General features: G+C 47.4%; 1 protein-coding gene across 1 annotated transcript; it reads left to right on the forward strand.

The window, feature by feature from the left end:
* The first annotated feature begins 322 nt into the window (after positions 1 to 322).
* Positions 323 to 21675, forward strand: traf4a (tnf receptor-associated factor 4a). The gene is made up of 7 exons (XM_057049623.1): positions 323 to 849; positions 15840 to 15891; positions 17580 to 17684; positions 17825 to 17986; positions 18496 to 18657; positions 18769 to 18924; positions 19091 to 21675. Exons 1-7 carry the CDS (start codon positions 707 to 709, stop codon positions 19721 to 19723), a joined length of 1413 nt encoding a protein of 470 aa, XP_056905603.1. The 5' UTR covers positions 323 to 706; the 3' UTR covers positions 19724 to 21675.
* The last annotated feature ends 1296 nt before the right edge of the window (positions 21676 to 22971 follow it).

A 22971-nucleotide genomic window follows, 5' to 3' on the forward strand; every position in this document is an offset into this window, starting at 1 on the left:
CGATGGGCTTTGTAAGAAATCTTTTTTTTTTTTTGCTTTTTTTTTTTTAAATAGATTTTAATCTCAAAGCAACAGATACATTCAATATTTGATGTGTACATGTTAGACCAATTCCAGTAAGATGGCCAGTTGTGCGCAAATATTAAACGTGCCAGTCAAGTCATTAATGCAGTTCATTAGGAGCCGCTGCAGACAGACAAAAGCCCTGTTAAAGCCCTATAAAGAGAGATCAGAGAGATAAAATAGTGTGAACGAGTGTCTCAGCTTCTTGACTCCTCCTGCTGTAGGGGAAGAGGAGGAGAAGGAGGCGGCGCTGGGTGCACCTAAACAGACGGAGGGGTTGTGCATTGTGCTCAGTGTGTCAGCGCCTCATCCACAGAGGAGACAGCCAGGATCAGGCCACACACGGCCACAATCCCTCAGAGCTGCAAACCTGCACACCGCGGACTAAACCCGCCTCAGATCGCTTCCCTCCCGGGCGCTGCAGCCCCGTTCGTTGCCGCTGTCAGGAAGGACAAACCTGCGCCCCCTCCACGTTCCCGATCTGTCGCTTTGCGGAAGACGACGTGATATGACGCCTTCCTCCGCTTAATAACAGCGAAGCCACACAGCCCCGGTTCCCGAGGGCTGTCTGAGAGACCCAGAGAACGTTCAGCTACCTTTAACCTGCAGAACCGACCGACGTATACCGACGCGCCGTGCAGCCATGCCCGGGTTTGATTACAAGTTCCTGGAGAAGCCGAAGAGGCGCTTCCAGTGTCCCCTCTGCAGCAAGGCGATGCGGGAGCCGGTCCAAGTGTCTACCTGTGGACATCGGTTCTGTGACACCTGTCTGCAAGAATTCCTCAGGTACGCGGTGTGTTTGTGTGCTCACGTGAGGCAGGCGATACCGGAGCCAGTTTCGGTCGAGCGACAGTAAATAATGGATGTGTAGGTGTGTCCTCACCTTTTCCTCAGCCTCCTAGTGTATTAATATTGTTGTGATGACCCCCGACAACACGTGACCGGCCTGCAGGGGCTATTTCACCTTCATTTATTTAGGAAAAACGTCATGAAAGACACCACCGACGTCTCACGGAGGCGTCTATCAGGAGCTTGTCATTGTTCTGCAGAGGAAAAACATGTTTTTTTCCCCTGTGACGGCTGCATCATCCACTGGTCAGAGGAAGCGGTCTTGCCACGATGCAAATGCTGCTAATGTCCAACCGCGCCGTTAGTTTGCGTTCGTGCATTATTAAAAGCTCGTTAAATATTCAGGATGAATGGATTTACTGTTAATATCTGTCATGTTGTGGTGTTGGTGTCCTGCAGAGGGCCCCTGTCTCCCCATCCTGTCTGTCTTTTTGCCCTGGGGTAAAAGCGTCTGTGGGATGGAGAAGGTGTGTGTGTGTGTGTGTGTGTGTGGGGGGGGGGGGGGGGGGGGGTCTTACTCTGCGAGACATTGAGGTCTGTGTGAAGAAGCACAGAAAGAAAGTCTTTGTTTTGTCTGCAGGAAGACTGTGTCCTCCAACTCACATGATGAGTCTTCACACTCCTCACACACAGATTTGATTGATCGCTATTGGAAATCGATTGTTTTTCTATGTGTGCACGAGTGGGACCCGCATTGTTTGGTTTTTTTCAACACAAAGAAGCAGGTTCATGTCTACCACAGAGGTTTCTGACTATTATTCCACCAATTAATAATCAATTAAAAGCCTAAAAATAATAAATGGTCTCTGCTTCCTCCGAAAGATCAATATGGACGCATAAAAGAGGCAAATGATTAATGAAAGATGCTCATTGAAATAACGTGTTATTATCAGCAGAGTAGGAAGTCTGATGCATTCTTTTCAACTCTTTTTTTCTTTTTACACATCCCACGTGCGTCAATAAAACTGTTAGTTGAGAGTCAGAGAAGCAAGGTCATGCCCAGAATACGTTAACCATTCAGTTGTGAGTTCCTGGTTCGCAGTCTGAGTCATCGGGAAACCTCCTGCGGCGTTCCGACCGCCAGCGAGCTGCATTTGTTTGAAAAGCAGGAGGCCTGATGAGCAAAGATAGCGAGGGAGGCTCGACGCTCGCTTCTGGTCAACGGGCTCGGTCGCCCGCCTCGTCCCGCTCGCCTCCACCTTCATTCTTTTATGACTCCCGCAGATGTTTATGAGAGGTTTCCCAACTTTGGGAGTTCTTGCTGAATAACTGTTTCTGTGTAATCAGGATGTATGATCAGGACTCCTCCCTGTCTGAGCTGAATCACCTCAGGATGCAACACCACCTCAGCACATACAGAAACACCACTCTATTATGCAAACCGGTACTTTATTTATTAATTTTCAGATAATAAATCACCTCTGTTGATCATTTACTCAGTTAATCTTTGACAGGGGCCCGACCAGAGCGCTGTATTATGACTCTTTAGACAGATGAAGCAGCTTTTCCTCCAGTATAATGTATAGAAATCAGCATGAGCTATTCCAGTCCTCACCGTCTTGTACTTCGTATCAGCCTTCAGTTCTGAGAGTTCCTAACAAAGAAGTTAAAGATCTGAGGGGGCCGCTCAGACGAACAGTTGTGTGAACAGCAGGTGGTTTTTCAGCAGCTCTTCCTTTCACCACCGATTCCAAACAAAGCCGGAGCTGAGGAGGGCGGAGGCGCGCTCACCTCTTTAATTAAGAAAGTGTGCCGCTGGAGGCCGGTTCCAACTCCCCCAGTTGGTCCTCCGTGAGGAGGGTCTGGCTTTATTGAAGCCGACAGTCATGGTTAGATAATGAAGGTTGAACTCTCTGACCTCAAACTTTAGTGTCCCGATACAACAGATTCACTAAAACCAAACAATCCCCATATCATCCACCTGCATTAGCTGGTTCTTTATGTTCTGAAATGCTGATTTTTCTCAGTCATGCTGAGCTGCTGTGACATAGATTAATGTTTCCATTGCACCTCAGCAGTTGTCAGAATGAAGTGAAAATTTCCCCCAGAGGCTCTTGAGGAAATGCACAAATTGTTCCTTCTTAAATGTGTTGATGGGCTGGAGCGTTCCTGTTAGCATGTGATTGCTAAAGGCTTTGTTTCCACCCCGGGAGGAATGTCCTGCAGGCAACCCTGGGTCGGAGGGAGAGTTGCGGGCTAAATGCTGCCCAGCCCTGAAAGCTAAACCGCGCTTCTTTCACGTGCTGCTGTAACGCACTGACCGGCCAGGCCGCTGCTACAGCAGATGTTTAATACTTGGAGACTTGTGGCCGTGCTGCACGTGCCAAGGCTCATGACTCATGAGCCCGGTCGCTCTCTCAAACCGCAGGAATGCCATACGATGTGACAGTGGCGTCTCTGGGGGGCTGATGCAGAGCTTTGACATGGATGGAACTTGTTTGTTTGGCCTGGGAGCCTCTTTCTTCCGGCCTCCACGGGTGTTTCGTCGACTTGCAACTTCAGACTTTCTCATATCCACGAACTCCAAAGAAGGCAGAATGGAGTGTGTTAAGTTCTGTCTGTGTACGCAATTGCGCCCCTTTGTCTCTCATTCTTGCAGGTAAAGACAAAACTACATTTGCAACCTCCTTTTTCCTCATGTCGTTGCTCTATTTATGGTTTGTAGAGTGATTACTCCACTAGTGCAACCAAAGTTTTTGCACATTTTTAAGGACCAGGACACCTTTTGTCCCCTTTCCTCTCAGAAAGCTGCAACTAACCACGGCTGTATGACCTGCGGCATCTGATTCTCAGCACATTTTAACTACAATGTGTCTTTTTAGCAGGTGACATTATACAAAATGCTATGTTATTCTTGTTGCTTAAGCTATAATAACTTTTTTCTTTGGAGGGGTACTGTGAAAAGGACGTTGCCATTTACCTTCAGAGCTAGCAGCCACTTTGCTCACCACTAAAATCCCTTCACCAGCATCTGGTGTTTAGAAGAAAGGAGTGATACATGATTAAAACGTAGGCTGACACAACAGCGTGGAAATCTCAGCCACTTTTTTCTCTTTTAAACACACACTGAGTCCACTTGTGTCCACTGGGCGTGCAGAGGGAGGTAAACAGAACCACCTTTCTCTTCAAGGGCCAAATGGAGCGTTGGTGTCCGGCCTTGTGTGTAGGTCTGCCGCTCAAAGCAGCTGGGTCTTTGTATCTCTGTGGGTGTCTGTGTCTGAATGGGAGCCACGCCACGGATGGCTGATGAATGCCTCTGTGTCCGTCGCCACGGCCATCCTTAAGTCCCATCACAGGGACATGCACAGTCTCCTGCAGGTGTCCTAAAAGACAGCAAAGACATTTTTTCGCCCAGATCCGGAGAGCTCTGTGGGCTCTTCTGTATAGTTGGGGAGACATTGTGTTGAGCTGAGCGAAAGCCTTCAGGCTCTGTGAGATGTGCACCAAGGCCACTGTTGGCAGATACCTTCATGTTTACAGAGCTGAAAAGGTGCAGCAACGTATCATTGCAGTGCAGCTGCCAACTTTGGAAATAGAGATTTGTGCAAAGAACAGAACAGCAATTGTCTGCCCAAAGAACCGTCCTCATTTAGCTAGTTTCACCGAAGTGTGCACTTTTGTGGTTTGCAGGACTTTTAAAGTCCTTTATTTCGTGTCCTCTGTGTCACCTCTCGATACTCATAGAAGATACATCAGAAAATAAAGTGGAAACAATGTAATACAATCATAGAGAAAATCACATTTAATTAACAGTCCCTACTGACCAGTATATTATAAGTATTTAAACCGACACAATCAAGCTGCTAATGAAAGTTTGAGGATAAATGCGAAGCCGGTTTGTAAACCAAACAAACAGCTCAATGGATTTTTTGTAGAACTGGATGCTGACATTTCAATGTTAGGAATTACCTACATTTAAATATAGCCAGCCATTAAAAAGTCAAGTCAAGGTAGATTTCCTACCCACAATCCTGCTTAGAACCTAAAAGGGGCTGGATTAGTACAGTCTCAGAATGCGACACTTCTCTCTAGAATAAAGGATGGGTGACTCTTTAATCCTGCTTACCTGTAAACAGCCGAAGAAAACAGTATTTTAAAGCAAAATGAATCAGCAGAGGAAACAAGCTAAGCCCACCATCCTCGCTGTTGTCTTCTCTGCGCTTTTAGACGGACCTCCGAGGCCCAGAGACACTAAGACGTTGGGTTGATCGCCGCTAATCTACGGGTGGGAAGCGGAAAGGTGCTGTTGTGATGATCAAATCGCTGTGAGAGCAGTGCCCTGCCCTCATTTCAAGCAGTTGCAGAGGTCCCTAATGCAGAGAAGTGTTTTGACAGCTGTGTTTGAATGTAAAGAGGCAGAAAAAGGAGCCGTTTAAACAAAACGATTGAAAAGTCTCTCTGAGATATTTCAGAGTCTCACATCCTGACAGCAACTCTGTGTGTCACTGTCAGATCATCTGTCTGCTGAGAGGCAGTTTAGCTGTTCAAGGACAATCCAGCACTTCTGAAAGACTCTCCAACCTTTTTTATTTAAGCCACAAAACCGGGTGGCAGCGGCAGCGACGCGGACGCTAATGCAAACGCTAACAGGGCTTAAAGGCCAGGCCGTGGATGCAACAACATCTATATTCACTGTTTAATGTCGGCTTTCTTTGCTGTGTGCATCGCAAAGTTTAATCTGGGCGTGACCTTTGACATTAACATGTCCACCGGTCACATTTGTCCTACCGTTATCTGCACGTTTGGCCCTTTTTCTATCCCGCAGGTAACAAAAGTGATTTATTTGAATGCTCTAAATCAATATACTGACAGTGAGCAGAAGTGTGCAGAGCAGCCCTGACTCATACAGTAAGGACATGCCTCAACTCGCCCCTCCTTCAGCATGAATCTCCCAGCCTTTTGGGCCCAACAAAGACGGCAAGCATTCTAGCTATGCGGTGAAGCATGGAGCCCCTCGTGTAGCCAGCATGCTGGGACCAGACCATGAGACCCGGCCCTTCTGCTGCGAGTCAGCGGCCAGTTGGCCCAGATCTGATCTGCACGGCTACTGCACGTGCGCAGTTATGTGTGCTATGTGAAAACAGCTCAGAGGGGTTTTTATCATAACATATGCCAGTCCCGGCGCCTCAGCCCACCGCCCTACTGCGCAGCACCTCCAGAGGTGTGCAGCTGGCATGTTTGGAAGCAGCTATTTAAACATTTTCAGTTTAAAAACACGACTCCTCCCAGCTGCATCTGCGCACGTTTGCAGTCTGCTTGTCCTGCGCACAGGCCACTGAACCGTCTCGCTGCGCACTTGCATACACATACACACGTGTTCATGGAAATGATTCCAGGTGGACAGTCTGGTAATTGCACCCCTCAAATCCATCATCTGTGAGCGAATTTGATTATTTGAGGTGTGAACCCAGAAATATGAAGAAAACATGAGAGGTGAGGTCATATTTGGGTGTATTTCTTCTGGAAGCCCAGTGTTCATCTTTCTGGAGTGTTGTGTTGCGCCTCTGCAGTGGAGGCATCTTCATTGCGACCGGTCGCCGAGCCGACAGCCCGGCATGTGTGGAATCTGTGTCCGAGGCCTGAATGGGGGGAGCAGCTGCGGAGAGGAGAGCGCGGGTGAAGCGAGCCGGGACACCTGTCCTCAGTGAAAGGCTCCTCTGTAGAGCCAAACAGGTGTCTGCAGAGCAGTTAAGCCCCTCACTTCAAGTGAACACACTCTGAATTATATCCATATCTGCAGGGGCACATGAGTATTAAGGTCATTGCCCCCTTTGCTCATGCTTTCCGCCCTTTTTCTTTCCCACCGGTGTTGAGAGCTCCCTTCCGTGCCAGCGCTCTTCCGTCTTCCTGTCATCAGCTGGCCTGTTTGCCGCGGCGGTCCTTTAACCAAACAGCTCAATGGCTCGGTCAAACACACTGACTCTCTTGTGTCCCCGCGCTCTCACCCGTAGCTCATTCTGGGATATGTCAACACATTAATGCTCTCAAGTGTTGCCTTCTTCCCTCCTGCACAAGCCCACTATTGATCCCACCAAGGCCGGACTCGCAGGAAGTCCTCTGTCAGGTGCTCGTTCGGTGGGATCGTTCAGCTGGCTCAAGATGAGGGAGCTGTTGTTTCCTACTACTTTCTCTGCTCTCAAACTGCAGAAATTTGGAAAGAAAATAGCCTAAACTAGTTTTAAAAGCAATTATTCAGCATTATAAGAGATCACATCGCAAGAAATGATACTAAAAATAAAACATAAATCCACTTCTTTTATGCCTCTGCTGATGACACTGCTGTGCTAACAACATGCATTTATTATATACATAATATCCAAAGCGTACACTTGGTTCAAGCGTTGCCACCAGCAACAGAAGAAGGTTGGAGAATTTGTGCCGTAGAAGAACAATGCAGCCTTCTAAGACAAAGGAGCCAATTTTTGACGTCAGCCCCTCGCCGGGCTGAACAAAGAAGGCGCATCCACACAGCTGAGGAGTGGACAACTGCAGGAGGCGTAGCTCCGAGCTGACTCACAGGCGGGCGGCGAAGGGCCCCAACAGGCTGTGGGTGGGTGTTGTTGCATTGTTTCGGACCTCGATGGACACGCTCACAGATTCGGACTGATAACAGGAGACGCAGATGTGATTACAGCTGCAAATGTTTACTGCTGCATGTGTCTGCCTGCGCTCGCTGTCTGCCAACTATTCGCTCAGGACACACCTGAACAGCGCCCGCTTTATCTTCCACGTTACCATGGACACAGAAGCGGCCAGCCTAAAATTGTCGCCGCCGGTGTTGTGCACGCCTCGCACGCTGACGGATCGGGAAAAGGAGCTTTATCGCCGGCGGCTTGGTGATGTGGAAGTCGGCGTTATGTAACGCGGTGGTTCGTCTGGGAGGGAAAAAACCAGGCAATGAGTCATGACACGTCAGACTCGCCGCCATGACGGTGAATCACGCCGGGGCAGGTCGCAACCTTTGACGGGGGAGGATCCAAATTGTTATCAGACATCAGTGCCAGCATCCATATGGTGGAGGTGTGGCGGTGATGCACCCACATGCTTCTCTTCCGTTTTAATGACGGAGCGTTGAACTTCCTCCAGCTAATTGCAGGTGTGACAGAAGACAGAGTTCATTTTTCCCAGGAGTGTTTTTGTGAGACTGACTAAAATAACTCCCTGATAATGGTTTGCCCACACCTATTATCTCCTGCACACATAGTAGGTCAGCGAGGTGTGTGTGTATGTGTGTGTGTGTGTGTGTGTACAGAAGAACCATCCAGCATCGGCTCTGCCAGATGTGTCTCTATCCACAGTGGCAGAACATTGGGAGGGTTGACGTGGTCCAGATCTACTGGGTGAACAGGTGCAGCTTCATTACAAGATCTGCTTCCATAAGTTAGTGGTCAGCAGTGGTGGGGGGGGGCGGATTATCTGCACAGCCCACCTGCTACTCCTGGTTGCAGTGGATGTGATGCAGAAATGAGGCGAGATAATCTGCTCACTGGTCTGTCCAGTGCCCCCCGGCTCTGATGGAAGAATGTGCTGTGATCAGCTTTTTTTCCCCTTGTCGGCTCGTTCAGAGATCGTTTTTCCACCTCGTCTCCTTCGGTGGAACGTGCTGGTGTGGCTCAAGGTGCTTGAAAAATCCCCAAACTTTTATCTTCAAGCACCTCTGATTGATGCTTTGCCAAAGGCGGCGTAAACTCTCATTAGAGGCGATATGTCACCTCTGGCTTCTGGGGTGGGTGAAACAGATCTGAGAGGTCATGGCAGTCATAAAACAACATTCCATGAACATGCCAGCAGGACATTGCTCCTGCTTTTGCCACAAGACTGCCAATATTGTGACACAACCATAATTGACCATAATTGGCCACGTGAATGTGGTATTTTGGCATTGCTGTGTGACAAAAATGAAACTGTATGCAGTACTGTGCGTACTTCCCTGGATTTGCAGGGAATTAACCTCTTGACCTCCTTATCAGCCATCTGGCAGAATAACTTGAAGCATAATAAAGAACAAAAAGTGCTGGAAAACTGAAAGATGGACTTTTAGCAAGCAGTTGGATCCAGATTTTTTTTATGGAGATTAAAAGGAGATGAAATGTGTGAGTGAGTGACCTTTGAAATGCTGGCCGAGCAGAGCCAGGTAAGCGCCGCGCCACTTTTCCTGGTCTCTAAGTTAAGCTAATTAGGCGGTGCAGGCTCTTACTGCAGGAGGTGGGATTTACTGTCATCAAGCAAGATTTTAAACGCATGTGGAGCCCAAATATGAAAACTGGTGCTCAAGATTCTGGGCAATTTCAAAGAAATGAGCAAGTGTGTTTGCAAAAATCCTTGAAAATGCGCATTCTCTGCTAATTTTACAGCTTGTGCGTTAGCCTGTAGCACATTGCTCCACTTGTTAGCATTGCAGCTTTAATCACTGTGTCTCCTACAGCTGATTCATCGGGCGGCTGTGCCTGCTACAGCCTGCCCCAGCCGTATGCGTACAGTTGGCACTCAGCTGTTCTCTAATAGGCCAGGCAGAGCTTTGGCAGCCTCGGAGCCCCTCCATCCTGTAAAGGCGTTCCGCGGGATTAGTGGCAGCACCGCAGCTCCTCGAAGGCAGCCTGCCGTCACTGAAGCTCACCCCTTTTTTTAAGCAGAAATCTGCCCTGTGAGATGGAGCTAAAATTAGCCCGGCCGATTAAAGGGTGAGAATTTGCGCGTCTGACGGATTTCCAAGCGTGCGGCTGCCTCCGTTTGGCCAACGAATCCCGGTCTCGTGTTTTGAATCATTTGGATTTTCACATGTGCGTAACAGCGGCCAGTAAAACAGAGAGTGGGGCATTTCACACCTGCTGCAGACTTTCAGGGCACTTTTTAGCACCTTTTCTCTGAGCAGCAGGTCCTTTTCACATGTGCAGTGTGTTAAAGCTCGGGACTCTCATTGATCTCTGGGCCTCCACAAACTGCCCTTCAGTCACATCAAATGTGAGGCACCTCTTTTGAAGCGCCCCTTTTCTCTTTAATGTGGCTGTGTCTGCGGACACCTCTGAGTGGTGTTTTCTTTCCTGCATGGTGTGTGGGTGAGGGGGGACTGCACTCATGCATACATGAGCTCGGGCCCTGGTATGACTGATGGGGTAAACTACTCTCACTCAAACTCCCCCACCCCTGCAGCGCTTAATTAAAGTGGATTGATTTTCCTCTGCCTCCTGCAGTGTATAATCGGGGGAAACAAAAGTGCCAACTGCTTTCTTGGCCATTGTTTTGTGTATTTTCATCCCCAGCCAAGCATGTTTAAAACAACGTGTCGGCTGTAGGTGCAAATTTGTGCATAGATCGCATTAAATTTGTTATCTCCCTCCATTTCTAACAGGATCAGAATCCACCAAATCCCCCAGCAGGAGGTAAGCTTAGCTAAATGATTTGCAGTAGGGCTCGGGGCGATAAACATAGATATTTGTGCGTTATCGCCCCCCAAAAAGTGTGTCAGGAATTTCTAAACATTTTAAATATGTATTGAATTCACGAGGGCTGTGAAAAGAGCTGAAACTAACCGGATTAGCATGTTATCTTACCTTATCTAACCCCACCATCGGTTCTAAGAGTCTGCGCCGGAGCCCAGTCACACCGATGGTGGAGGACAGTGCGAGGGGATTATAAATACTTGCAAGTGTGGTCTGCCCCGCTCGTGCGCTTGAGGATGGATTATGGAATCTCTCATGATCAGCCCGCAGATAGCTGCTGTTTTCCGCCCTGGCCTTACCTTTTCCTCCTCGCCTCTTATTTGCGTTGCCAGCGAGTTAGGAAGCGTAATCAGAGATGCACTACGCTACACAGTGATGCGGCTCTTTATTTGCTGCTGCAAAACTGATATTAAAGAAATACACACAGAGACTTTGTTAGAGGACTCGTGCACATCGGACCAAACTGCAGGGCGAAATGAATATCATTACATAAGCGGCGAGCGAGGCTGGCCTCAGGTGTCCTGACTGTGAGGATTTATCGTTTTACTTGCGTGATTGTAGAAATATTTGAAAAAACATAGAACAGAAGCGTCCCAGTAGTAGCCTTCATGGCTTCACATTTGGCCTCACAGTAGTGGTTTTTCTATCTTTGTCCACATTTGGTCCCAGTGGGTGTTTAATGTGGGGTGCTGAAGATGTAGCCAGGGAAAGAGGCCAGACATCATCCCACACAAACAGTAGTAGTGCCTTTCCTCGCCTTGCATCATTTTCCCTGGTTTGGCAGAGCAACAGACTATTTGTGAGGATAAGAAAAACCCTTAAAACTACACTTAAAGTGTGCAGCTCGTCCTGGGTTGTTCGATTGTGCTTCATCGCAGCAGGAGGCTGTTTCATTTTTCCGCCCGCCTTTTTTTTTGTTTTGTTCTGGTTGTCTGACACCAAATCACATGTAATTTATTTCCGTCTTGTTGATGGCCATGACCTGCAGACTGTCAGCCATTGTTACGTCACATGAAGCAGCTGCCAGGGGCCGGTAGTGACAAGCAGAGGAGGTCTGGCTGGATATTACAGGTGTCACAAGCTTCCAAACTCAAATCATGCATTTGAGTAACACGTGCAGGCTTATTGTCATTATTCATTGATTACTTATTTCTTTTATTTATAATATACAGCTGTATATTATGAGCCCCCGAACTCCAGTCGCTTTTCCCTGGAATCCCAGTTGTCTTTGTAAGAGCAGTGACCTACCTGGTGGGTCAGAAAACCTGGCTGGATTATGTGTTTTGTAGGACTGGGTTGATGACCTCAGATAATGTAGGAGTTTTTATTAGAAAAGCAGCTCAAGCTCCCCCCAAACGGGGGAATTATTTCAACCTAAAACATAAAACGACTAAACAAACATAATGCTAACCTGCTTAGGCTTGCTCACTGATGTGTTATTTAAGTTATTTAAGTTCCCTTTCTGTCCTCATTTTACTGTCATCATGCTATCATTAGCTCTTAGCATGGTTGAGAGAATGCTATTATTATTATTAGTAGTAGTAGTAGTAGTCGTAGTAGTAGTAGTACTCATGCTATTTTGCAAGATAGCATTCGCTTGTGACAGAGCCCATGCTTGTTTATGCTCATTTTAAATGTAAACCTGTTAAAAGAAGATAATTATAGTGATTATTTTACATTAGCGGCTGATTGTGAAACTGATTTGCTGAACAAGATCATCACCTTCCTTTCAGCGGTTGAAGAGAACGTCATCGTTTACGCAAATACAAAAGGTGCTTATTCTCAAAAGAATGCCGTGCGATGCAGCTATGCAGCGTTTACTTTGTCGGTATGACATACCGCACAAGCTGCGGTGACAAAGCGTCCCACGCAGGATGCCTGGTGTGAGCCGTCCGTCCACCTGTGGGCTGATGTGTCATCACACTCCTGTGAAAGTTGAAGCCGTCCCTCCCGTCACACAAACAAAAGGGCTGCTTGCAGCTCGGCGCAAAGCCAGACGAGGTGTATCGGGTTCCACAGACCGAGACGCCACCTCCAGTTTCATTCTGTCGCCTGATAGGCGGTTTAAACGCACTAATCTGGGTTATCAGGAGGAAGAAGGCAAACTGGCTCTGCAGCATTAAAGTAAGAGTAGTCAGAGACTTCGGGCTGTGTCCCAATTCCATACTTGAATTTAGAGTTGCAATATGATAACACTGCTTTTATCCTGCAGTGAATATACATTGTTGAGGCTACAGAAAAGCTGCAGGCATGTCCTCCATTTTCATTTGGTAGAAGTGAAAACAAACTGTGGGCTGCGGGGAGACGGCACCAGGGACCGCTGGGAATACATCAAAATAGACTATTAAATCTTTGGAAAAGGCGTTTTGCTTTGTCTCTGTGGAGTAATTAAATTTCCGAAGCTGCTAGTTTAGTCAGAGGAAAACTGGTATAAGTTTTTTCTAATAAATAGGGGAAAGAATAGAAATGTGTGGAATATCATCAGAGTCAGATTCTTCTTCGTCGTCATCATCATTTCCTCTGCTCTTGATGACACACGATGATCGGATGCAAATGTTCACAGTCCAGATAATCAATCCGGCTAATTAGAGGCAAATGCAGTAGAGTTTGTACTGTAACAATCAGCCTTCCAACACTATCATCCTGGAATGGAAATAGCCTGTAAATGTGAAGAAATGGTTGTGACTTTTTCATTTGTTTGTTGGTCGTTGTGAAAGAAGCGAGACGCTGAAAAGACAGCAGTTGCCGATGCCACCGAGCGCGTCTTGAAATGTGATCGTGCCACCGACACGAACACTCCAAAGTGGTTTAGCTTTCCAATCGTTTTAGCTCAGTGTGGATCTTGAAGTGCCCCTTCTGCTAAAACCGTGGAGGTTTGTATGGCGGCCTTCCTGTTAGTTAACGCAGAGCAGCTTTCAAGGTCACTCTGCAGCCTCTGTCGCCAAAACACACCTCCTCCGCGCTGCCTTCAGGGGCATAACTGTCATTGGAAAAAACTCCTCTCCTCCCAGATTAAGCCCGAGGGGTTTGTGTACGTCTCACCGTCTGCCTGTCATGGCCTGCGCTCGGAGTGACGAGGCATGTTGTGACGGCTGTCCTCATGGTAGCAGCTGCGTGAATGGATGGCGGCTTAATCTCTGGCTGAAAAGACAATTTCAAGGCCTCTGGAACAAAGAGAGTGGGAAATGGGAGGCGGCCGAGGTCCTCGGCGATGACGGGTTTGGACTACTGGGAAGATTTCCCCTCCAGAGGGGGGCAGTTTGTAGAAAGTTTGGAAATTTGAGGTGGTTGAAACGGCGATGTGTCGAAAGCTGAGCTGCTGCTGAACGTCCACGGAGGAGACGGAGGGAGGCAATGAAACTTTAATGAGTTGGTGGGCTGTTTGTGGCGCTGTCTGGAGCTCCACCCCTCTTGCCATGACCTTTATTGTTGGGGGGGTTCACTGTAGTAGAATTCTGTGATTTGTGTGAAAAAGGGCTCATTTTAAAGCAATATGTTAGAATCAGAACTAAAACAATACTACTTACTTCAGTACTTCAGGAAAAGTTTTAGATGGGGACAGAAGAGGAGCCTTCTCCGCCTTTTGTGGCTGAAACTCATCAAGTTTCTGAGCGCTTGGAGCCAGCAGCGCTCTCTGAAGCGGGAACTTCTCTGCAAACAGGGAGGAATCGTCCTGACAGTCTGTGACGAGGCTCTTTTCGCCTGTCCGCCTCTTTGTGCGTCAGACACGGGTCCTGGGCTAGGATGGAGGCCCCGGGCCGTGCCCCCCCCCCCGCTCTCGGCTCGGGACCCGTCGCTTCCCATCTCTTCTCGCGGCGCGGTTAGCCCTCCACGCGGAGCGAGGACCCCTCTGCGGCGGCAGCGATGAGTAATGGCTCCGCGCTGCACACGAGCTGCTGACTGGGCCGACTGTCCTCTAATCGATTGACCCTCTTTATAGCCCGTTGTGGCTTGTTAATTGGTCTTCAGCTCCCTGCTGACACAGTGACCCTAATGGAGGAGAATTACTGCTGTCTCGTCATGCATTAACCACCCCCCTCCTTTCATCAAGACTTGCCCCCCCCTCTGCTTGACACATGCTCTTTGGCTGCTGGCTGGACGGCGGCACAACACACACGGTCCCTCGTCCTCTGACATGTTCCCTGGACTCCGAGAGCATGTGACGGTCATATGACGTGGCAGCCCGATTAAATAAAAACAGATGCTGCTTTCACATGGTCATCCTTTAATTGTTTTAAATACAATTTTAGCACTATTGAGGCCACGATGTCAGATCCAGCCTCAGGGCGCGTTCCATCCGAGCTGTCTTTGTTCATCTCTACTGGTGTGCAGTTTCAGACCTAAATCTCCAGTAAAAATGAACAATGGACGGGATGTTGTTACAGATTATTTATGGTATGTTCCCGTTTTTATGTGTGATCTAGCAGTAAATGTGCACGTCATGGAAAATGAAACCACCCAATGAGACATTTAATCCATAATAAGAACACATAAAGATAATATTTTCATTTTCTTCTGCATCCGTCCTCTCAACGCAAAAATGTTGGGGATGTAATGTGAATCATTTTGGTTTTTGGGGTTTGGGTGCGACCGAAAGATGAAACAACTAACCAGATGTGAAACCAGATTCCGGACCTGCAGCGACTGGTGCCGTTTGTATGCATCACTACTGTCGGTTTCGGGCTCCGTAGCAGCTCATTGCAGCTTCTGTATTATTTAAAAGTGTGAATATTTAATGATGACATCAGTGTTGTTAGATGTTATGAGCGTGCCACGCTCATCTGGCCCTGAGACAGATGTGAGCGGACTCCTTTGCATGGAGTCTGCGAGGGGAAAAAAAGGGGTTTTGTTTTGTGTTTAACGGCTAGAGGGAAGAAAAACTTACTCTCACAGAGCAGAAATGTGTTACTCCTGAGGAGCACCCCGGAGCAGGAAGAGGGGTTCTACACTGCCTCATTGTCAGGGAACAGAGGCCCTTTGAAAGTGGCGTATCTTCATTTAAACTGCAGAAGATGAGGGGCTAAAATGAGCCATTGTCTGAGCGGCGTGAGCAACTGCGAAAGCAGCTGGGAAGAGGATCACCAGTTATCTCCTCACACATCCAGCCGGATTGAAACTTGTAACTTTGGCTCCCTCGTAGGAGTAAAATCCAGTGCAGATGAATCATCTGCGGGTAAAAAAAGATTAAAGAGCCAGTCAGCATAGCCCGTCTCTCCATGATCTGACGGCTGTGAGCGTGTGAGATGAGTTTTCTGTCATTAAGGCTGTTTGAAGAGGCAGAATAAAAGTAAGAATGTGAAACATTGAGCTGGGAGACTGTCAGAGGAGTCCCTTTCTTGCTATTCTTAGTAGGGTTTTATGACTGTATGTGGTTTTAGAAGCGTCTGTGGTTGGCTGTTAAGGTATTTTTCTTTGGTCGTGATTTTTATGTGTGTTTTTGAGACTTATTACGATACTGACAAAACCTTTTTGCTGTGTTTTTTGCAGCGAGGGCGTCTTCAAGTGTCCAGAGGACCAGCTGCCGTTGGACTACGCCAAGGTACAATTCCTCTGACTATGCTAACAGCGACAAAGAGGCTAAATCAGGATTTTTGTCCACTACATCTGTAAACACACCCTGAGTCTGACTGACTGTCTCTTTTAATATTCATAATCGTGTCCATACATCACGAGAGGCTGCAGGATTTTTTTTTTTTATATTTGATGATGTGTAAGCGGTAATCCTTAAACCCAGAGCCAGAGAATCACTTTAATTTCAGTGGGAAAGTAGAGCGACAGCATTTTTTTCCCCCTCCTAAAATAAATCCATCTCTGTAAAATAGAGAACTGTATCTACAATTCAGCTGAGCTCTTTTTAAAGGCAGTTAATCAGATTGTGTGCTGGGGGACAAGATAGGGTCTGCTTTCAGAGTAAGAGGATCTCTCTCTCTCTCTCTCTCTCTCTCTCTCTCTCTCTCCTCTCTCTCTCTCTCTCTCTCTCCTCTCTCTCTCTCTCTCTCTCTCTCTCTCTCATCTCTCTCTCTCTCTCTCTCCTCTCTCTCTCTCTCTCTCCTCTCTCTCTCTCTCTTTCAATGTGAAACGATGTCATGAGCGGAACAGTAAATTACTGTCCCCGTTTCTAGGCAGCTTTTGACAATGCATCCACGGACCCAGACATTCTTAGCCTGAATTAGCCATCGAGCGGTTGACCCAAAACTGCAGCGAGGCTCAGTGCAGCTCCCCGTGCATGCGGCTCCTGCGATAGCAGGGACTCACGGAGGATGTGCGCATGACACACGTCAGGGATTGGGATTTAACCGGCTCGCAGCCGCCTGTGAATCACCTCCATCCTGGTGGTCCTCTGGTGGTCCTCTCCTATCGCAACGCTCCCTACAGAAAGGTGCAGAAACACAAGCTGGCTCCAACAGAACAGCATCCCAGTCATTATGGGATTGTGCTGCTGAAGTCTGAACCCAACAATGACTGAAGCAGACAGAGTAAAGCCCCAGGTTGGAGCTCCCTCAGTGCTTAACCCCCTGAGCTGCCTCAGACTAAGTTATTAAGAGGTCATTATTGCCATTTCCCTGCACATTCCGAGACTGGAACAATGAGAGAGGGATTCAGTTTGCTTTAGAGGATTTTTCCCTCTTTTGTTTCTCCTGAAAGAATGTGATTAGGGCAGCAAAAGTGAGCGAATTTCAGCCTTTAAGTGGAGAGCAGCAAGTCAAGCGTGCATCTACATTATGATAAAGAGAGAGAAGGAAGTGTTTTATCATGGATGATTTCCTAAAAGACTGCCGTGATTCTGCGCAGGGGCACGTGTGTGCAGAGGGGCTGTCGGCGAGCTGTTATTTGTTTAGAGGGCCTTTGTGACATTTTGAGGAAGTGGCTTTTCTTGTTTGTCCAGTGCTCATGTGACTGCATGGGGGGATGGAGATGAAGAGCTGCAAATCCTCGGCAGTGTAGAGGAGGATTTGTGCCATTTGGGCAGAAGCGTGACACATCTTCATCGCTTAGTGAGCAAGAGACTATAAAAACCCGATTCTGTGTTGATAAATTATGTTACCTTAACTGTAAAAATGAGAACTAGTGGATCTGTGATTTCCAATGCTTCGTGCAGGTCGCATCAGCAGTATTTTGTATTTCACTGTTGAGGACTGTGAGCATTATTATCCAATTAGTAACTATTCTATTACCACCATTTTTTAAAATATATTTTTAAGAGTTGCTCCTGTCTTGCTTCCTCAGATCTACCCGGATCCGGAGCTGGAGCAGCAGATCCTAGCGCTGGCCATCCGCTGCATCCACAGCGAGGAAGGCTGCCGTTGGACGGGCCAGATGAAGCAGCTGCAGGTGAAGAGCTTCAACATCCTTTCTTTGCTCATCAAAGCTTACAGCTCCTGTTGCCGCCCTCCTCCTCCCGCCACCCCCTTTCTGGAAATACGTAGGTGGATTTGAGTCTAATGGCGTCTCTATTATTATATCCACTTTAGGGCCACTTCTCCACCTGCGCCTTCAACGTAATCCCTTGCCCCAATCGCTGCTCCGTCAAGCTGACGCGCCGCGACTTGCCCGACCACCTGCAGCACGACTGCCCCAAGCGCAAGGTCAAGTGCGAGTTCTGTGGCAGCGAGTTCACCGGCGAAGCCTACGAGGTAAGCTTCAAACCTCTTGTGTGTCTCTGTGTTTTCATCCCGCTTTTCTGCAACACAGCAGGATTCTGCCATAAACAACCCAACATGTGCCACGTAATTCCCATTCCCATATGAAAGAAATCTTTGTAATAAAAGCAGCAGGAGCTCCCTCCGCCCTCTTTTGAAATAGCACGTGTGCTCGTGGAAGAAATCAAGCCTTGACTGCCTCTTTCATGCCCAGAATGGGAGCTCAGAATTGCACCTCCATCATCGTTCTCCCACCTCTGTTGACTCTGGCCCACATTTTCTGCCCCGGCAACACTTACGGGGGCATTATAACCCAAGTTTTTGGCTTTCACATTGGAATTACACTATGTGTTAATAGCTGTGCATAATTCAAGAATTTTCAAAACTCCTGATCGCTGAAACTGGAGTATAACAGACAGGCTGGTGTCCCATTTATTACGCAGCAGACGGAGATTGTTTGATTCCTTGAATGTGCTTTAAAATTGTGGATATTTTTTCACCAGAATCACCAGGGTGTGTGTCCTCAAGAGAGCGTTTACTGTGAGAATAAGTGCGGGGCGAGGATGATGCGTCGGCTACTGTCCCAGCACGGCATGGCGGAGTGTCCCAAGCGCACGCAGCCGTGCAAGTACTGCGGCAAGGAGTTTGTCTTTGATACCATCCAGGTCAGTCCATCGTCCACTCAAACAGTTCAAATGAGGACATGTGTAGAGAACGTCCAATTCCTCCTGCTGTCGTCCAGTCTTACCGCTCTTACCACGCTCTTTCTCCTGCAGAACCACCAGTACCACTGCCCTCGGTTTCCCGTCCAGTGTCCGAACCAGTGTGGGACACCCAACATCGCCCGCGAGGACCTTGCTAACCATGTGAAGGACAACTGCGGCAGTGCTCTCGTCCTCTGCCCCTTCAAAGATGCAGGCTGCAAACACAGAGTAAGACACACTGTACGATGGAAATTACGTCTTCTGTAGCCTCAAGATGTGTCAGATTTTGTGTAATGAACAGATGTTTACATCAACTTGTACACAGCGGGTGGTCATGGGTTAAATCCGCTCGTCATCAGCTTGTGCTTTAATCGCTTTCTCGTCTCTTCCGCAGTGCCCTAAACTGGCTATCGGTCGTCACCTGGAAGACACCACTAAGTCTCACCTGACCATGATGTGCAACCTAGTGGGGCGTCAACGCCAGGAGATCCTGGAGCTGCGGAGGGAGATGGAGGAGTTGTCCGTCGGCCATGACGGCATCCTCATCTGGAAGCTCAATGACTATTCCCGCAAACTTCAGGAGGCCAAAATCCGAAGTAATCACGAGTTCTTCAGCCCCCCGTTCTACACTCACCGCTATGGCTACAAGCTCCAAGTGTCGGCCTTCCTCAATGGCAATGGCAGCGGTGAAGGCTCCCACCTCTCCGTCTACATCCGCGTGTTGCCCGGAGAGTACGACAACCTGCTGGAGTGGCCTTTCTCCTATAAGGTGACTTTCTCCCTCCTGGACCAGAGCGACCCCTCGCTCTCCAAACCCCAGCACATCACTGAAACGTTCAACCCAGATCCCAACTGGAAGAACTTCCAGAAACCCAGCAGCACCAGGAACTCGCTGGACGAGAGCACCCTGGGCTTCGGCTACCCCAAGTTCATCTCGCACGAGGAGATCAAGAAGAGGAACTACGTACGAGACAACTGCATCTTCATAAAGGCATCTATAGAGATCCCCCAGAAAATAATGGCTTAAGACGTTCGACGAGGAGAAGGACGTGGCTCTTGACTTTTAAAACTGCTACACACTTACCCTTTAGATACTTTTCTACCCCGACAGCCTCTCCACCAAGTAGCTTGAAGTCTGTTTGGCTGCCTGAGCCTCGGAGGACCTGCAGTAGATGTTTCACAGAGGAGACAGTGTTGGGTCTGCAGAACCATCACTCTCTGTTTCTTGTTTTGGATTTTCTACTAGATTTTTGTTGGGTTTTTTGACCATTTAACACATTCTGCAACAAAAGCCTTGGAAATCAAACAGTGCCTAGAGTTTATCTTAAGTTATGTTTTGGTTGTTTCTGCGGCGTAAATGTATAAAACTACGGATACGCTGTAACGTCGGGGCGGGGACGAAGAGCTGGACTAAGCCTCCAGGGTTAGAGAAGAGCTGTCCAGGAACATCCCGTTTAAGATGGAAGGGGCTCAGCAGACTCAAGCCTTTTGTTTACATGCTCATATAACTTACTCCTGTAGATCCCGCGAGCCCCTCGGACTGTTTGTAAGTGTCACCACGCATAAACGTCAAACATTGTGTTCGTAGGTGTAAGACATGCAGCATCAACCTCTGAATTGTTCATGTGTTCAAGGGAATATCCGTTGCATTTAAAGGAGTCTGTATATTCAGTTTGGAGCTACGCAGAGCGCCCAGGAATGCGTTAATTTAAGAGGAACATCCTCCAAGGAGCCGCCATAATGACTATAACACAACCCCCCACCTGCTAGGAAATCAGATTTTTTTTCCCCCCCATTTGACGTTGTCAAATAAGTATTTGTATGATTTCCAGTATGGGCGGGTTAGCAAACTAGCGGCTAGCTGTAGGTCCATATTCAACAAAGTCAAAGCTGAAAATTAGATTCTCATCTTCATCATCTTGGCTTGTGTAAAAACAACAACAGTGAAGCTACGGATGTGAAATGCTGTCAGTCGTTCGAACCCGCCGTGTGACCGAAGCAGTCTGTCTGACGACTACGCAGGTCGGCGTGCGAGTTGCTGAGAGCCCTGTGATGGAGGAAAAAAGCACCTTTTGTCAGTCTTCACATGAGCAGCGTGAGCAAAGAGGTCTGAGTGCGAGAGGAAACTGTCGGTGAAGGAAAAAGCAATGTGGCCTTTTTATAAAGTACGTCTTCGCATGAGGTTTTTGGGGAGGAACAGGACTACTCCAACACATGCATGCTTCACGTGCATCCACCCGGACCACATTCTGGTACTGTAACCTGCATTCTTGAAACCCTCTCCCCTTGGTGGCTACTTCGTCTCTTTTAAGGACCATTTATATTAGAAGAATTTTCAGAAAGAGACTTTTTTTGTTTTTTTTAGGACTGTTTTTATATATGGAAAATGTGAAGGCTGTTGGAGGACAATAAAGACTTGGCTGTGAAGTACGTTGTTTTTAACACCGTGGACCCTTTATTGTTGGAAATGGAGATCGTTGATGCACTACACCAGCGTCAAACATTGTGGCGATTGCCGGGCTTTTGGAGGCATCGCGTCAGAGGGCGTCTACGATTCCGATGTTTGTGAATACAAATGTACAAATGCAGAAGCACATTCTGTCTCTTTCTTATCATCCACGGAAACGTATATGATTTCCCGTCACGATACCAGCTGATATTTTACAGTGATTCAAAGAAACGAGATTTAAAAAACAAAAAAAAACAACTTTTTTGTAAGATTCTGTATTTTTAAAAATGCTTAGCTGTTTTATACAAACACTTTTGTTGGAGAGTCGGGGTTGACTTTCGGAATTTTCATCTCTTGGACGTTTGGATAATTTGTACTTGTGTTTTGAGCCTCACATACTCTGTGTTATCACGTCAAAGTATTTATTTTAGGTGTCATGTGAGTGTGCACAGATGGCAAAAATATTTTAATATGTTGATTGATGAGTGCTTGTCAATTTCTTAATTGAAATAAAAAACCTTATATTATCATTGTGTTAGCATTTAGTATTTAATTGCATATTTACCACAACCTTTGTATTTTGTTGTATGTTGTACAAGGTAACTCAGATCATCTATCCATCTACTGCTTTGTCTCTTAATGGCATCATGGGGAACTTAGATTTTAGTATTAAGTTCACAATACTGTTATAACTGTTTCGTTTGTTTCTTAAAAGTGAAGCCAAACCCCACAAAAAAATTTGTTTGACTTTCCTCTCGCCGTGTGATCTGGGTTAGAGGCAAATGTGTCCCCTCGTCCACCTCCTTGTATTCCGGTTTGGGACACAGGGAAGCGGAGCGGCGCAGGAAGTGGGCCGGACACCCGGCACACTTTGAAGGGTTGCCAGGGGTTTGCATTAGCCTGCACTCTGGAAGATGAACGGTGCAGAGGGACTGAGCAAAGAGGAAAATGAGCTTCTAATGTGAACGTAATTGAGAAGTCCCGCAGGAAGCCGGTCCTGTTTTTTCACTTTCTGAACAATTGCTGGCCAAAGTCTTCCAAAAACAATTAATCTAAACTAGCTCAGCATGAATTTAAGATGGAAACATCTGTTTTACAAATACAGTTTAGTAGTTCTTTGCTCCTGTTCCCCTTTTCATGATTATTACCAAAAAGCTTCATGACGTTTCTGACTTCAGGGTAGCTTTTTTTTTTTTTTTTAAGTTTCCCCATGCTGAGACAGATTATTCATTCCACAGGAAGGGATCCACGACTCAGGACGGTCCCACACACAGAAATTTCGGCCTCAAACTTTCCTGGCATCTGGTGCACGACCAACAGCCCTGTACTACAGCTTCTGGGCGATGCAGCATGAAAATAGAAACGGCTAATTACACGTTAGCCGACTCCCTGTTTCCTATGCAGAGCCAAATCACGTGAGGCTCAGCGTACACTAGCAAATGACCCTCCGCGCACTTGGTAAATAATTTGCAGCCGTGCAGCGTGAGCATCGTTCCCACTCGGTGAGCTTCACTGACCTTTGGTCACGTTTTGTAGAAAGTCATGTGGCAGCTAGGTTAAATATGGAGGAGGCGGGGGAGGGTGGTAGCGGCGAAGGCAGAGAAAGGGCCGACCCATGAGGCTTTCCTCGCCCATAAGAACAAAACGCATCAAAGGGGAGCTGCGGTCTGAAACGGTGCCATGTGGCCTCCTGCAGAAGTGATACATCAAAGAAAAACCTTATCGAGAAAATTAAAGACTCAAGTCAGCCCCAGTTGTGCTTCGTTAAGATAAAATGAACTGAGCCCAAAAATTCTGATTTATTTTAGAGCCTTTTAGAGTCTCCA

Source organism: Takifugu flavidus, chromosome 12 (genome assembly GCF_003711565.1).
Source record: "Takifugu flavidus isolate HTHZ2018 chromosome 12, ASM371156v2, whole genome shotgun sequence".
NCBI classification, from domain to species: Eukaryota; Metazoa; Chordata; class Actinopteri; order Tetraodontiformes; family Tetraodontidae; genus Takifugu; species Takifugu flavidus.

Excerpts from the sequence above, each read along its gene's own strand:
- traf4a (XM_057049623.1), top strand. The coding sequence starts at position 707 with ATGCCCGGGTTTGATTACAAGTTCCTGGAGAAGCCGAAGAGGCGCTTC. Across the intron at positions 15,892-17,579 it reads TGCCGTTGGACTACGCCAAG|ATCTACCCGGATCCGGAGCT; the intron begins GTACAATTCCTC and ends TTGCTTCCTCAG. Across the intron at positions 17,987-18,495 it reads TCACCGGCGAAGCCTACGAG|AATCACCAGGGTGTGTGTCC; the intron begins GTAAGCTTCAAA and ends TTTTTTCACCAG.